Raw genomic sequence first — 18,064 nt, 5'->3', positions numbered from 1 at the left:
GTTTTGTTTCTTAAATACCACATGAGTGAAATCTTATGGTATTTGTCTTTCTCTGACTGACTTACTTCACCTAGCATTATACTCTTTAGTTCCATCCACATCGTTGCAAATGGCAACATGTCATTCTTTTTTATGACTGAATAATATTCCATTATATATATATACGTGTGTGTGTGTGTGTGTGTGTGTGTGTGTGTGTGAATGTATGTATGCATATGTGTATATATGTATGTATGAATCTTCTTTATCCATTCATCTGTTCATGGACACTTGGGCTGCTTATATAATTTAGCTATTGTAAATAATGCTGCAATAAACATGGCATTCAGTGTAAATATGCAATAATGCCTGTATCCTTTTGACTCAGTACTTCTGTATTTTGGGGGTAAATACCAGCTAGTGTGATTAATGGATCAGAGGGTAATTCTATTTTTTAACAATTCTTGAATGTATAACTACTTAGTGGTTAGTCGGATGAGTGTGTGGTTAGAGGGAAGAATGAATGACTGGATGGGTGAAGAAGCATGACACGGTGGATAATGTTCCCTGCTTTACCATTGCCTGATTCTCTAGAGCTCATGAAGTTACTGAACATCAGTGGCCTCTTTCAGCTGGTGGATTTACACTACGTGATACCTTCCTTACTAGTCTGCTAGTCTGAGCCCTTGCCCTCCAGTCTTCTGGTACATACAGCTAGACCAACTCAGCTCCTTCTCCATGGACAGTTCAACTTCACACTAGAGAACAGGCCCACCTCATACACGGGCCACTGGGTTATGGTTCTTTTACTAAAAGTAGCTCTAGTGCCAACCACAGTTTCCAATTTTGCCAAAGATGCTTAACAAACCTTATTATTATTTTTTTTTTCTTTTCCTCTGTGATTCCTCTTGCCCTATCCAACTCTTGGTTTATATTCTCTTCTGCCTGAGACTTTCATTCTCAGGTCTCAGTTTCCCCACTTCTGACCCCCAATTACCTGCTGTTAAGTTTATGCTCTTACTTCTGGGTTTGATAGACACCCTAGATTGTGACCTCTGTGTGCTATGCTAATGGCAGTTATTTCCCACATATGTATTCCTCCTCTCTTAATAAGGGAACTAGAATATGCCCTGGGGAATATCATTAATTCCTTAGAAGGAAGGAAGATGGGGATAGCAGCACCATTTCCCGGCAAGAAAAATGAATTAAGAAATGGGGTATGCAGTTTAGTCTGATAAAGGTGAAATGTGGACATTCACAGGAGATGGCTAAAATGTTGGTAACTCTCTTATAATTATAAATTTTGCAATGAAATTCACTTAATGTCATAATTAAAGGATTTTTTAGTAATAAATGCTGTGTAGATGAAGATACCAAGAGTAATTGCAGAAGCCTCACCCTTAGTCATTGAGCTGTTGTTACAAAAATCCTCCATATATGGGTGCCTGGGTGGCTCAGTGGGTTAAGCGTCTGCCTTTGGCTCAGGTCACATGATCTCAGGGTTCATGGTTTGAGCCCTGCGTGGGGCTCTGTGCTGACAGCCTGGAGCCTGCTGCAGATCCTGTGTCTCCCTTTCTCTCTCTCTCTCTCTCTCTCTCTCTGCCTCTCCCCTGCTCATGCTCAGTCTTGCTCTGTCTCTCAAAAATAAATAAACATTAAAAAAAATCCCCCACATAATCGGGAATAACATGAGAGGTTATTTTTAGCTCCCTTGAATTCTCAGTTACCACCCACTTCCAGTTAATGAAGCTGAGGCACTTCTGATCACTGAAGCAGAGGTTTTCCGTGTCCAAGTCACATGGTCACTTTTCTAAGGTTGTTATTTTAGTGTCGTGATCATGTAAGAAAAACTGTGGGTAAACCTAAGTAGTCTCTAGTTCCAGTCTTTGAAATTAGACAGGGCATGTAAAGGACATGTAAAATGATCCCTGGAGAAAGATGGGATGAGAAATAATGGTTGCCTCTAACTGTAAGGCTACTAGTTCAAAAGAATGAGCTCTACCTCGGTGTTACACCTCTGCCTCAGTTCTCAAGTGACTACGTTAACAAGCCATTATTTCAATTTTTTGAGCAACTGGGTTTTTGTCCTGAAATTGAAGTCCGTGTTCTCATTACTGGATACATCCTGTCAGTAGTTTTTATATCCCCCATTAGCCTAGAATGTGACAAAATTGCTACTTTAATTCTCTTACATAGACAGTCCAGATATTTGGTTTAGTTTTGTTGTTTGCTAATGGTACTCCCATCCTGCTTGCTTTTTGTGCCATGTTGTGTTAGCCTCTTATATTTGGGCTTGAATCATTATGCTCCCATGTCTAAATTCATTGCTCCATCACGTTGCCCAACCCTGTGACGATCTGCCTACATTCCCTGTGCTTGCTTTCTTATCTGGTCAGCAATGGTCCTGTGATTCAGGTTAATGGCCTGATTTCTTTCTATAGAGTGTTAGTCACATTAGAGAAACAGAACTAAAGTCCATCCTTTATTTTGTCTCTTCATCCTTTTTATAAAGTTTATTAATTTATTTTTAAGGGAGAGAGAGTGTGTGTGTGAGAGTGGAGCAAGGGCAGAGAGACGGGGACAGAGAATCTGAATCAAGCTCTGCACTGGCAGCAGAGAGCCCAATGTGGGGATCAAACTCACAAACCTTGAGATCAGGACCTGAGCTGAAGGCAGACGCTTCACTGACTGAGCCACTCAGCACCCCCTGTCTCTTCATTCTTTATACGTATTTATTTGGTACCCTCTATGTGCCAGTCACTCTTTTCTTTAGGCACTGGGATAATAGAGGACTTGCAGAATGGCAGAAGGCGTGAATATGTAGGCTACTATTATCCATTAACTTATGTAATGTATACTAAATAGGTAACTCTGGACTAGACAATATGTTTGGCATTGTGGACACAAAGTTGAATAAAACAGTTCCTGCCCTCAGAGGATGTATGGGCATAGACATGAAAAAAGATAATCTAGTATTATGTGACTTTGTCTGATTATAGAATTAAAGGGGGTAATATGGGAGCATGGGTTCATGCAATATGACGCTGATGAGGTAGGGAGGAGCTTGTATGGTACATTAAGAGGACTGGCCTCAAGGGAGATAGCAAAGCATCTTGTTTATTAACAAGGGAGCTAGGCATACATTATTTGAATTCAAATCCCCCCTCCACTTACTCAGTGGCCATGAGTGTGTCATTCTAAGTGCTGATTGATACATCTGTAAAGTGTAGATTAAAAGAGAACTTATTTTTATAGGGTTGGTGTGAGGAATAAGTGAGATAATTCACCACATACTTAGCTTACTACGTGGCACATAGCTTATGCTCAGTAAGTATTCATCACTATTATTCTATAGGAAATCAGAGAATTCAAGAGGATTATTATTCTTTTTTAATTGAAGTATAATTGACCCCCAGCGTTATGTTAGTTTTAGGTGTACAACATAACGTTTCAACATTTCTGTATATGCTCACCGCCAGTATAGCTACCATCTGTCACCACGCAGTGGTGTTACAATACCACCGACTGTATTCTCTATGCTCAAGAGGATTTGAAGCAGGGGAGTGATGTGGCCAAAACTCTGTCTGTGATAAAGCACAGTCAAAATTATAAGAGTAATGTTTTTGAAAACTATGTGGTAAACCCATTGGCCGTGTCCAGCATGAACTGATGTTTGTTGAAGAAGCTTAGCCTGGAATTAGAGACTGCAGATAAATATGACCCTAGATATAGTGTGAATGGAGGTCATCCACGGAGACTGTATGGAGTAGATAGATCAGTGGCTGAAGATGGAATTGTGTGAAACAGAAACGTAAGGGGTAATATCAGAAGAAGAAGTGTTTATGAATGTTCATGGATGTGTTTGGTAACAAGCAATGAAATGGGCACTTTGTCCTTCCAATAAAGCCATGGGAAAGCACTCCAGAGGGGACAAAGAGCTGGGTGTTGGGAAAGGAGTAGGAGCTCATCAACTTGACAAGGTGGGAGTAGGCATTGTGTGCATAGAATAGCAAGTCCCAACACTGACAGTTTCATTGAGGCTAAAACACATGAAGCAGTAAGTGAATGACATAAAACAATGTCATCAATGTCCCAATAAAATATTATAGTAGAGAGGCCTTGTAGTAATGGGTGCTTCAAGGACATAGTGGAGGCTTGTGTTTGAGATCAGCCATTGGATTGGCAGAGGAAATTGTGGTGAGTCTTTCAGTTAGGTGAGTCAGTAGACCAACCTGGAAATGGATGGCAAGAAAGAGAATGACCAAGCTGCAACTGTGGGCTTCTTTGGGGGAATTCATTCTGTGTTTGTTGATAAGTTAGGAATGAGGCTGAGTTGAAAGTTATTTCCATAGTGCCATGAATTTCCAAAATAAAAAAGTAAATAAATAAAAATAATGAGCCTCACCATATTCTTTCAGTCACAGTAATTTAAATAACAAGTTGGTTAATGTGAGATCTGGTTATGCTATGAGAGAGAAATATAACCAACATTTTTTCTTCCTTTAAAGGACTTTCCAGAAAAGGAGAAGTCCACAGCAAAGGCCCTGGAAGATGTAAAGGCAAACTTTTACTGTGAATTATGTGACAAGCAGTATCACAAGCACCAGGAGTTTGACAATCATATTAATTCTTACGATCACGCTCATAAGCAGGTAAGCCCGAGTGGGAAAAATCTTTCTTATTCCTAGATTTGTACCTTCACAACAGAATGTATGCATTTAGCCTTATTTATTGTCATCTAAGATGCTGAGGTGAAACCATTTTTTTTCTTGAAAGGTTGTTTTCTGTTTAAATGTTAGGTGAAGTATTTTTTTTTTCCTAGAAGTCACATAAAACTGTAGGTGAATTTAAAGAAGATCTAAAAGCAGACTGATATTTATTTTAGAATTACACATGCGGGGAAGCCAGAACCCAGTGAAAAGAGTGACCTATTCAAAATCACCTAACTAGATAGTGGCAAAAGCAGAGCACTGGACAGAATCTGTTATAGGGTTCTTTCAAGATTTCTGAGGTTTAGCGAAAACTAGGACTTTAGGAAAACAATTCTCATTAAAAGGTTACATTTTCCAAAGAATACCCTCTTAGGAAAGTCAAAATGGTTACTTAATAAATGGACCATTGCAAACAAATAAACAAAAACTCTGAGAGGCTAAGTTGAGAGGTAATTCATATAGAAACATTTCATTTTTTCCCTAAAGGGCCATATATATACATTATCAGTTTAGATATTCTATGCATGCTACTATAATCCTCTCTTTCCATCTCTCTATGCAAGAGGAGGCTATTATTCTTATCCTATTAGCTTTTATCCTTGTTGCATGAAGTATGAAGATTTTGGCCATTTAAGAATTAGGAGTGTTAAATACCACTAAGAAAGAGATTCCACTTGGTCAGAGGATTGACTGTGGCTAACAACTGTGAGAAGGTGCACACTCCTGATGCCAAATGGATCTGATATCTTGGAATGTGTGGGGAACTCTTCTATAATCTAGACCTAAAATATTTATTCAGACTAAACAACAACAAATATTTTGACTAACATCCCTAGTATTTACTGAGTGCATAGAAAATATTTGTCCTTGAGAGATCCAAGGTTCAGTTTCTATTTTTAAAGGTGTGGCATGTATCCATAATTTATTGTATTTTTCAATCAAGAGCAAGGACATGGAATAAACTGTTTTAGGACTGTGATTCCCAAAACTTAGTGTGCATAATGATCACTTTGGAACTTGATAATGCAGATACCCAGACTCTCCTTCAGGTATTCTAATTCAATAGTTCTGAGTGGGGCCCAGGAACTTGCATTTTAAAATGATTAAAATGGAAAATTTCAAACAGGGTCCAAAATATCCATTATTGGGGCACCTGGGTGGCTCAGTCCACTAAGCAACTGACTCTTGATTTCAGCTCAGGTCATGATCTCAGGGTCCAATGATTGTGATCGAGCCCCATGCTGGGCATGGAGCCTGCTTAGGATTCTGTCTTCCTCTCCCTCTGCCCCTCCCCCACTAGTGCATGCATGTGCTTGCTCTCTCTAAACATACACACATGCATATCCATACTTTTGGTTGACACGTGTTTAAGTTTCTTTGAATATATATTTCAACTATAGATTTTTCATTCCCTCCTTATGTTTACTTCTTGCAATTTATCTGCTGAAAAAACTAGACATATTCAGGATTTTGCTAAATGTAATCCAATACTGTCTTTTCTCATTTCCTCTGTCTTCTGTATTTCTTTTAAACTGATTGTTACATATAGAGATCTAAACAAATTCAAGTTCATACTTTTTTCTTGGCAAAAATACAAGGCACATTGTACCCTTCTGTAAAGAGGCATATGATGTCTAATTGCCTGTATTTTTATGACTTTAAGTTTGAGAAATGGGTTTAGATAATGGCTATTTGATCCATCCATCATTAAGTACCTCACTTTTTTCCACTAATGATTTTTGTAACCATCGATGATCATTTGCTTGAATCTACTACTTCATTTCAAGTTGTAAAATGATGATTCTAATTCTATCATCCATTCATTATTAATTACATGGAATATGTCTATAAAGAGAAATTTCCATAAGCATCACTCCCAGTGGATTTTATGTAGGTGGTCTTGAGATGATATACATACATATATATATATATATATATATATATATATATATACACACACACACACACACACACACACATATATGTAATATATATGATATATATATATATATTACATATATATGATTTAGAAAAATAAGTAACCAGAGAAGGTTCTCATGGGATAGCTACATTTGATCTGTGCTTTAAACATGCAGAAGTAGATGTTGAACTTGAGGCTGAAGATGGGATGGCATTCTTGACAGTGGAAACACAAGAAGCTAAGGTGAGGAAATAGAAGGGCATGAGACATGTTTTCAAACTGTAGAAAGCACTGGACTCCTAAGAGGGTGATTTCTCCACACCTGCTCTACCTGTCACAGCCTCTCTTGTACTCTGGAATTCTGTCTCATCAATTTCCCTTTTTATTAGTTCCTTCAATCTTATTTCCATTGGCTTTCCAACATGTTGATAAAACAAACTTTCCTCCAGCGTTCTATTTTATCTGTGTCCCTATTTCTGTGTGTCTTTAGGCTTATCAGTGCTCTAATGTTCCTGGGTATGCTCCTTCACCAAACAAGGGTTGAGCTTCTGTTATGTACTGTTGTGCTAGTTGTGAAAAATGGACCCATTTGGTCCCTAACTTCAGTTGGGAGCTGACATCCCAACTGGGGAGACAGACACATCCACACACCATAAGTGTACTAGCAATTGTATACCCAAGATACTAAGTGTACAAAACTGATTTACGAAAGAAGACATGACAATTAAGGTAGAATTCTTAAAGAATGACTAGAAATTAACTGTGTATTGGCGAATGTTAGGTCTTACATGATAGAAAACCTACACCAAGACATGCGGCAGTTCCAGAGCATGACCCACCCACAGAGAAACTGCAACAGGTTCTCTATGGCCATTAAAGTCACTGTCACTATCCTGGGGAGCTCTTGTGTCTCATTCCTCTCATTCTTTTCCAGTAGATCTTGTTCTCGGTCTTCGTTCTGCAATCTCTTTTCACCATTCGTATTTAATCTCACTTTTGAATCTTTGCTAGGGCCTTCGAACTGGACTCCCCATCTCCAGTAGTTTCCCTGCTCCAAACCAGGTTACCCATTTATGGCCATTTAATCTTCTTAAATGACCACGTTCAGGGGGTGATGACTGACTTTTTCAAGAGTCTGAACTACTTAGCCTGTCAATTCAAAACGTCCACAGTCTGGCTCTGGCTTCCATTTCCAGATTTATCTCCTGCAACTCCAGAATTTCCCTACAGTTTCTCAAAGATGCCTTATGCTTTCCCACCTGCTCATCTTGGCTCCTAATCTTCCCTCTGCCTGGGATGCCCTCCCATCTCGTTCGTGGCTGTATTTCAACATATATTCCTGCGTATTTAATGCAGAGATTGACAATTTTTATCTGGATATTCAAAGAGCTGAGATCTCATGGTAAGCTGACCTGACAGCATTTTCCAAATTCTCTTTGATCAAAATCTGTTAACATTGTGCAGAATTTTATACCAGAGTCCACTTTGGAAAACAAAGAAATAATTAAATGTGCTGTAGACCTTGTAAGACTGCTTTCTTGTGTAATGTTGAGATTTTTTTTACCTAAAGATTTATTTTAGCCTAAAATTTTGACAATAGCTTGAATTTTAAATGAAGCTGGGTTTACAATTTCCCTTTTAAATGAAACTGAATTTTATATACAGAAAAGGGAAGTATTTACTAAAGTAAAACATGCAAAAGTCTTTTTTTTTTTTTCAAATTCCAAAGCTAAATATGTCTGTTTGGTTCTTGCTTCAGTAAGGGCTCTTCTTGATTGTGATGATGATTATAATGATAGTGGTGAGGATTTGGCTGAGAATATTTTTTGGCCTGAGTAATATGAATAGCTTCTATAATTTTATTTTCCATGTGGATTCAGACAAAATATCTGTCCTCTTCTGTTGAACTTCCAACAGTATGGTCTTTTTGATATACTTTGAAGTGACTCTAAATTCACATGAAATGAATTCTGTTACTCATTGGTAGAATGACTTAGAATGAGAAGCAAGGTAATCTGAATTTTTATTATTCCCTAGGCTCCTTCAGTTGAATAAGTGATTTCTAAGCTTTTATATTGTCTTGTACCTGAATAGCAGTGTCCTGTGTTATTTTATTACAAAGATTATATTATTCAGAGATATATTACAATTCTAGAGAAGTAAGTCAAAATATATGACTTTAAAAATAAAGTAAAATAGCCTGAGAGTCATAGCTCTAATTTAATTCCATTGGGCATTTAATATAATTTTTCTATAATTTGATACAAAATTAAGGTATTCTTCTTAGGTGAGGTGCCTGGGTGGCTCATTTGGTTAAGCATCTGACTTTGGCTTAGGTCATGATCCTGCAGTCCTTGAGTTCAAGCCCTGTGTCAGGCTTTGTGGTGACAGCTCAGAGCCTGCAGTCTGCTTCAGATTCTGTGTTTCCCTCTCTCTGTGCCCCTCCCCCACTTGTGTTCTGTCTCTTTTTCTCTCTCTCAAAAAATAAATACACATTAAAAAAAGTTTTTTTAAGATATTTTCTTAGGTATTATTGGTAGAGAAAGATTGCTTGTCAGTAAAAAAAGCTGAATTTTTTATAGATATTCAATAAGCAGAAAAATAAATTTCTAGTTTTAACAACCTAGCTCTATATATAACTCACATTTTTGGAAATAACTCCATTGTTTTAGCTATTGCCTTGAACTTATGTTTCCGTGTAAATGTTGAGCATTACCACTAAAGCAGTTTGAATGTATATACAAATTATAGTCACTTGGATAAAGACAGCAGTGTAACTATTAATATAGCTAACATGTTAATAACAGCTAATTTCTTGTGAGACTCTCTACAAGTCATAATTCTTTTCTCAAGACAGTTAACCACAAGTGTATAATACTGAAATGAAAACTGCACATCCTTACATGCAATAAAAGTCTCTCCTGCCTCAGAGACATACTGGCTCATCTCAATTTAGAAAAAACAAAGGAGCCTGATCCCCATACAAATAATCCATGAAAATATCTTCAATAATAAAAAACAAATCCACTTTTAGATCCTCCACATGTGACATTTAATCCTCCTAATTTTCATTTGCCTCACGACTGGATTTATTTTCACTCAGGAGAACTTGTCAAGCCTGAATTTCAACTCCAACTGATTCATTCTTAAAATATTATTTTGGATTCTCCCCAAATCTACCTGCTCAGGATAAAATAACAGAACAGAATCACCTTTGCCGTCTTGTCTCCAAGAGGAAGACTCCCACAACTGCTAAACAAATTCAGTCCAATTACCCCTTGCTTTGCTCCTACAATTTGATTTTTTTTAAGTTTACTTATTTATTTTGAGAGAGGGAGAGGGAGAGAGAGAGAGAATACAAAATGCAAATAGGTGGGGGGCAGAGAGAAAGGGAGAAAGAGAGAGAATCTGAGAATCCCAAGCAAGCTCCACACTTCCAGCATGGAGCCCAATGTGGGGCTCGAACTCACAAACCATGCGATCATGACCTGAGCTGAAGTAGAACATTTAGCCGATTAAACCATCCAAGTGCCCCAAGTGGATTTAATTTTCTCCAAATACTGCCCCAATTATCCTGATAGTATATTTCACCATAATATGTTTAAGTTACTACTCCTCTTAATGTGGCAAAAAAACTTCAAGGCAAAAAAACCTTAATTTGTAGGATCAGCAAAATTGATGAAATGTAGACTCAAGTATCTGGAATGGAAATTCTCAGAAACATACATGCTAGTGAAATAAAATACTCCTTATCTTCATTTATATTCTGCATTCTATAATCCAGCTTTCTGCTATGTGTGTGTGTGTGTGTGTGTGTGTATGCGCGCGCGCGTGTGTGTGTGTACATTCATATGTATATGTAAATGTATATGTAAATATAAATGTATATATACATACCTCACTGACCCCACCCCCTGGAATTACCCAGCAGTAATTGGAACCTCCATTAGCAAAAAGAGTACAAAAGACTCAAAGAAGATCTTAGCTTCTGGCTCACAATTCAGCTTTCCTAAAATGCTGCTGCCAACCTTTTTTAGTTAAAGCCTTTTGATCTTAAGGTTGTCTCCTGATTAAAAAATAAATTAAAAATCTATATTCTAGCTCTTTCTGTATCTCAGATGTGCCAAGTGCTTTCCTGCTTTAAGACATTTGCAATATATCGCTCTGTAATGTTCTTCCATGTGAACCTTCCTGGTTCTTCTCTTCATTTGTGTGGTAGTTCAATGTCACTTTCTCTGGGCGGGGGTTCGGGGGAGGATCTCTGCTTTGCAACTCTACCTCAAGTGGATAGTTGTCAGTTCTCCCAACCTTAGTACTCTGTTTGTCCTCAGTGGTGGTCAGGCTCTATTTGTGCTGGCTCTCCAGAGCCAATTGTTCAATGTATAAGAATTCTGAGACCTGGCTCTTCAACCATCAGTAGCTGGAAATCAGCCATGGTTTGTGGTGGGAAATACACAAGTACTACAAACAATGCTTCTTAGGTTTTTTTGATTTTTCCAGGGTGTTTGTGTATCAGCACACCATTGCTTATTACTCTGTAAACACAATTTTTTCCTTTTTATTTTTTTGTCCTCTCCCCTCCTCCCTGCCATTGGCTCCACAAAGAGAAGAGGAGGGTGTTGTTGGTTCTATTGGCCATGTATCCATCCTTGTCTCTCTAAAGTGTAGAGCTGTGTTTGGCACATAGTAATGATTCCATAAATATGTTTTAAAAAGAATGAGTAAGTGAATACCACTCTGTCCTACATCGGTATATTCATCCACCATTGATAAATCACTAATTTTTTTCCAGTTTTAGTGAGAAATAGTTGCCATATATTAATGTGTAAATTTAAAGTATACAGCATAGTTTGATTTACATATATTGTGGATGGTTACAGAGGAAAAAAAAATTTGCTTTATGATGAGAACTCCTAGGATTTACTCTTAAAAACTTTTCTATATATCATATAGCAGTGTTAACTATAGTTATCATGTGCATCACATCTCTAGTCCTTATTTATCTTATAACTGGAATTGTATTCCTATTGGCCATCTTCCTCCAATCCCCCCTCCTCCCACCCTCCACATTTGACAGCCACAACTCTGATCCCTTTTACTAAGATTATTTTTAAAGATTTGTCTTTCTCTGACTTATTTCACTTCGTATAATACAATCAAGGTTCGTCCACATAACAAATGGTAGGATTTTCTAATTTTTATGGCTGAATAATATTCCATTGTATAATGTTGATGGGTTTTGAAGATGTGTCCATGTCCTGGCTATTATAAATAATCCTTGTATGACTATGGGGGTGCAGGTGTCTTTTGAGTTTTTTGGTTTTTTTTTTTAAATAAATTATTACCAGAACTGGAATCGCCTGATCATATGGTAGTTCTATTTTTAATTTTTTAGGATCCTCCATAATGTTTGCCATAGTGGCCATAACAATTTACAATTCCAACTGTGCACAAAAGGTTCTCTTTTCTCGACATCAACACCAGCCTTTGTTAACTATTGTCTTTTTGATGATGGACATTTTAACAGGCATAAGATGGTATTTCATTGTGATTTTAATCTGCATTTCCCTAATGTCTAGTGATATTAAACATCTTTATTTTGCACCCGTTGGCCTTTTGTCTACCTTTTTTGGAAAATGGTCCCTTCAGTTCTTTTGCCCATTTTAAAATTGAGTTATTTGGTTTTTTGCAATTGCGTTGTATGAATTTTATTTATATATTTGCTATTAACCCCTTATCAGATACATGGCTTGCAGATTTTTCCCCCATTCTGTAGGCTGTCTTTTCACTTTGTTGATGGTTTCTTTTGCTCTGCAGAAGTATTTGAGTTTCACTTAGTCCCAATTGTTTATTTTTGATTTTGTTGCTTGTGTTTTAGGTGTCATATCAAAGAAACCATTACCAACAGCCATGTCAAGGAGCATTATTCCTGTTTTATTCTGGCAGGTAGAATTGGGTCTCGGCTCCTTCGTCTGATTGGGCAGGGAAGGGGATGCTCCAGGTAACTCTCAATCTCTCAAACAAGTTCTCCAATTGGGACGAACTGGGACTACCCTTAGGCTTGGATATGAATTAATCCTTCTGCCTGTGTGTAGCACAGATACTCTCTCTGCTGGATACTAGCTTTGATGTGGGGGCAATCCATTCTGTCCTCTCACTGCTCTGCTCAAGTGTCACTAGGACTCACAGCTTCCAGGAGTTGTGGCCAGCCGTGGTGGTCAGATGTAGCCTGAAAACACTCTCCACAAATGGTGGACACCTATGACTCACCTCCCTGCCTGGGTTGGGCAAACTCAGCTCTAGGACCAGCAAAATTCCTCATTTTAAGGATCTAAATAAGGCAGAGCTACACCCCACAGAGTTCCCTGGCCAGACTACACCACTGCCTTGGTTCTTCAAATTAGCAAAGCCAATGGTTTGGGTTAATACTTGGGCATATCAACTGTGCCTGCCAAGATTCATGCGCGGGTTCTTGCACGCCCCTCCCCACTTCTCTGTCACATCCCGGTGGTTGAGCCCAAAGATTCCCCTGCAGTACTTGTGGGGCGAGATCAGAGTAGAGGCTTCCACAAGTGACCAACAGTGCTATGGGGGTCAGTTGTCCCTGCCTAGGTTCTCCTGTCTCTCCTGAAGGAACCAGAGACTCAGGGGAGATCTCTCTATGTGGTGCTTCACTGGCCTGGGGGCAGGGCAATAACATCAATGTCTAGCTGCTTCTCTTTCCCTTCTAATGTGGTCTGTCTTGGGCTCTGAGGTGCGGTGGGGTGCTTCATCCTCATTGCCATTTTCTAGGAGTCTCATAGTAGTATCTTGTTTTTAATCAGTTATTAACTGTTCTTCTTTTAAAAGGGAGTGAAATCAGGGACAGCCTACCTTGACATCTTGGTGATGTCACTCCTTAAACGCTTCTTAAGTAGATAGAGTGAATGTTAGAGTAAAGAAGATGGGGCCCCATTCTTTATAATTATTGAAGAAAGGCTGTCATAAAAACCCATTTTTATAATTTAGAAAATACTTGAGCTCATATCAGTGCTGATGTGATGTGCCCCTTGAAGAATTTTAGAATTTATTTTGTAGGAAATTGCTAGTCTTCAAGGGCTTCTAAGCAAGCAAATGATATGATCAGATTTGTGATTTAGAAAAATATATCTAAAAGCAGTTTAAGAGATGGTACACCAGGCGAGAGCTTGGCTCTGTGATAAGATATGAGGCTAAAAGCCCAAGAGAGATGATCAGAAATCATTATATAGCAGTGACAAGGAGAGAAAGTGAGAAGGGGTGCATTCAAACGATTGCCATTGGCTCACAACACATGAACACATGGTCTACATCACTAATAGTCAACTAAATACAAACTTGGAGAGTTTTTTTTATAAGGTTGTCAAATATGATAAAAGAATGATACTACTCAGTGTTGACAAGATGTGAGAAAACAAACACTGGTAAACAGTGCTTATGAGGATATAAATTGTTTCAATCTTTTGATGTTCAATTTTGGATTATTTATCAAAAGACTTAAAATGGGAATTTTCCCATCAACAATTCCATCTGGCATGTATTCTAGAATAATAATCAAATGAATTCCAAAGATTGATGTATAGGATGTTTAAAATAGAAAAATACTGAAAACATTCTAAACATACAATGAAAAAAACCAGAGAATGACTAAATTATGACACATATAAACTGGAATACTATGTAAAAATTAAAATTGCATTTTGGATCTATATTTTACACAAAATTTAATTATTAAAAGGAATGCTTGAATACTTGCTTGTATCAAAAATTAAAAATCAGAAGTATAGAACAATGAGTAAAAGTATGTAGTAACAATTTGGTCCCTATCTTTTTAGATAAGTCTCTAAACATTTACATCAAATTGTTAACTTTTATAGGAAATGTAAACATAAAATGTGATTTTATTTTACATATTATTCTGCTTTCATATGTTTTCACTTACATCTTGTCAGTCCATAAAGATTTCTATTTTATTGTGGTAAGTCGATACCCAGAATTGTAAATTGTCTGAGCTTCATATATAATATTATTACCTTATGATTATGTTTTCTTTCTTGTACAACTCTTTTTTCCTGGAGTTAGAAATTGCTTTACTCTTATATTTGCCTCGTTTTCTATCACTGCCTATTACAAATTTATCTCTGAACTATGTACCATATATAATAGCAAGGTCTTTTTTTTAACATTTATTTATTTATTTTTGAGAGAGAGAGAGAGCATGTGAGAGAGGGGCAGGGGCAGGAGAGGAGACAGAGAGTCCCAAGCAGACTCCACGCTGATAGCGCAGAGCCTGATGTGGAGCTTGAAGTGAACTGTGAGATCATGACCTGAGGCAAAATCAAGAGTTCCACTTAGCTGACTGAACCACCAGTGCCCCTGATAACGACGTATTAATACAAAATGTCAGATACATGAGGCAATAGGTCAGTTCTGTTTTGTTTTTTATTCCCCTCCTTCCCATTTTAGAGAAATATGTGGTAGAGACCTCTCTCTTTCTACTCCAGCCCCCGCAGGTTGCTCTCCACTCCTGCTGCACAGCTATTGTTCTGAGACTTCTTTTTATCATCATCCTGTGACTGCTTTTGCTTCTCTCCAAGATTTTATTCCTCATTTTCTTGATCTTATGACTTCCTATATCTTATTTCCTCCTTTTGCTGGAACCTAGTCCCCAGAAGCTTCCTGAGACACACAAGGTAAAACTGTGGGACCCACGTCTATCAGTAAATGTAAATGTGCTTATTCTACTTTTATACTTGATTTATTTTTCAACCGGGTTTAAACTTTAATGTTGCTGTTGAAAAGTTATATGTCATTTTTAATCCCAATCCTTTCTTTCTGAAAACATTTAGACATTTCTCTTCATCATTTCTTCTCACAAGAAACATTTATTTACAGCCAGCTATGGGCCAGATACCATTCCAGTTACTGGGGATACAGTAATAAACCAATCATCTCCATACTTGTGGAGCTGACATCACAGTGAGTGTGGGAAAATAGAAAAAGAAGACAGAAAATAGAAAATAAGATCTTCTAAAAAAGAAGATAGAAAATAATAGAATATGCAGAGCACTGGGTAGTCCCTATGTGCTATGGAGGAAAATAAGAATAGAGTGTAGAGGGGGTGCTCTGGGCAAACAGAATTTTAATTAGGGACTTCAGTGAAGACCTTAATGAAAAGACAATGATAAAACTTAGAAGATACAGGGAGCCATTGATTACAGCCATCTATCTGAGGGAGAATGTTCCGGGAAGAGGGAATGCTCCGCGTAAAGTCTGGGAAATCACACCATGCACACTGTTCCAAAGATTCCTAATATGCTAACATCCTATAATGACTTGCTTTTCTATGAATCAAATTTCAATCACTGTGCAGGCCATTCCATAGAATATTTCAATTAGGAAAATCTTGCCATTTGTTTTGGGATTTTTTTAAATATTATATTTGATAATTTCCTCATCTGCTCTCTTTCTTCCCTTTCAAAATTCTCTTATTTGGATATTATAATTCCAGAATGAATCTTCCAAATTCCTTATTATTTTTCTTGCTGTTAATAATATGTCTTAATATTTATGTCTTAATGTGTATGTCTTAATATTTAGGTCAAAATTCTGTGAGATTTTCACAATATTATCTTCCAGATTTTCTACTGAACATTTTTTTCATATTGTGTGTGTGTATGTGTGTGTGGGGAAATAGAGACAGAGAGTGAGAGAGAGCAAGCAAATGCACATTTGGTTTGATCTACGGTTTATGTGCTTGAGGCATTCCTCATATATTTTGTAGTACTTGGCTGTTTACCTGACAGTCTTATTTATAACTAAGGGACCAAAAGTTTGATTGGAAGGTTTATGTGTATGGGTTGAGTTTACCAGATGGCAACCTTCAGTATGGTGTGATAAGTAGTAATTATTATTATTTTTTTCAGTGAATGACCTCCAGGGGTCAGTATCTGTGAAGCTTTCAGAAGCCATGAACGGAAAATAAATTTGAAATCTCACTTGTATGCAAATTTTCACTTAATCTCCTTATTTTAAATGGTTTTATAGCTTAGCCCTAAACTGTATCAGATGTTCCTAAAACTAAATCCTACCTGGTTCAGTTTTTCCAGAGAGCAAGCCTCAGTTTTCTGCCAGAGTAGACTAGGGGATCTGCTGGCCCATCTCCTCTTTTATAAGGGCTAACTAGTTTTCTTATTTTGAGTCCCAACCTCTACTTTTCCAGTTTTACTTCTCTACCAAAGTTTGCTGGATTAATGTCAGCTAGTCCTCACCTCAGTGGTTTGGTCTACCTTGTCTGTTACTTGTCCCTTCCCTTCTCTCTCCTCCCTCCTGTCTTTCCCACCACTTTAGGCCAATATATATATATATATATATATATATATATATATATTTTTTTTTTTTCTTAGTAAAATAGAACCAACACTATATTCTTCACAGAGTTATTGTGACAATGCATGAAAATCTTGGCCCATTGCCTAGCATATAGTAAGTGCTCAACAGAGCAGATGGAGGCATGTTTCACAAAGTGTGGTTTCCAAGGGAAGCTGGGGCTCATTTCTCAAAAATACTGTTTGAGGGATTCTTTCGCCACATGGGAGGCTAACCTGGAGGGCCTCTAATAATAAATATTTTTTAATAATAAATTTTTTATCTCTGAAATTATGATTGTGTAAATTTGTAGTTAAATGCAACTTTCCGTCTCTTGATTTAATCTCAGGCTTAGACTTGGCAGTGAAGAAAAAATAATAATGTGCTGCTAGCATTAGGTCCCTGGAGCCATAACACCTATGTCAGGCTTTTACTTTCTGAATACAATTCAGCAACTTCACTTTGATGTATATCAGATGTCAGATATCATGAAAAACATACAGCAGAGTCTTGGTTCTTTACCATGTATATGCTTTTTGCATTTACAGATCTATAGGTTTTCTTTTCCTAGCCTTTTTTTTTTTTTTTTTTTTTTAGTTTCTTTTAAAATTATGTTATGGCTTCTTGACATAATATTTCAGCATATCATGGTAGCTCCGTGCTGAATGAATTATGCATAAAATTAATCCTACAATGTCTAATGATAGCTTCTATTATGGCATTGTTGAAGATTTACAAATGGCAATATTATTCTCCTTATCTATTAAGTATTATCTGTTAAGTGTCTGGCACTAGGTGAGCTCCTCCCTTGAAACATAAATTAATCTGGTTAAGTGATAAAATTATACCCATTATAATCAAAAAGACAAGATATTACAGAACTGTAAGGCTGGAACTCACTGCCCAGAAATGTTCATGATAAGGCCAGACCACAGAAAGCCATGCTTGATGCGTAAATCAGTTTTAATTAATGATTTCTTTCCTATTTCCATGTAATTCTGTCGATTAGATATGGAAATCACCCAGGAATTCACTCTTTCAGTCATTTGTTCAAAACTCATTTGTG

At 37.3% G+C, this 18,064-nt stretch overlaps 1 protein-coding gene across 1 annotated transcript in view; it reads left to right on the top strand.

The window, feature by feature from the left end:
• ZNF804B (zinc finger protein 804B) overlaps window positions 1-18,064 on the top strand; it is a 521,035-nt gene that overhangs the window by 410,825 nt on the left and 92,146 nt on the right. Inside the window, exon 2 of the mRNA XM_025929720.2 lies at window positions 4,488-4,631. Within this exon, the coding sequence (XP_025785505.1) occupies window positions 4,488-4,631 (144 nt within the window). The remainder of the gene's footprint in view (window positions 1-4,487; window positions 4,632-18,064) is intronic.

The sequence above is a fragment of the Puma concolor genome, chromosome A2 (assembly GCF_028749965.1).
Source record: "Puma concolor isolate L17-30 chromosome A2, mPumCon1.1.hap2, whole genome shotgun sequence".
In the NCBI taxonomy this organism is placed as follows: domain Eukaryota; kingdom Metazoa; phylum Chordata; class Mammalia; order Carnivora; family Felidae; genus Puma; species Puma concolor.
This window is presented reverse-complemented; position numbering and strand designations above follow the sequence as displayed.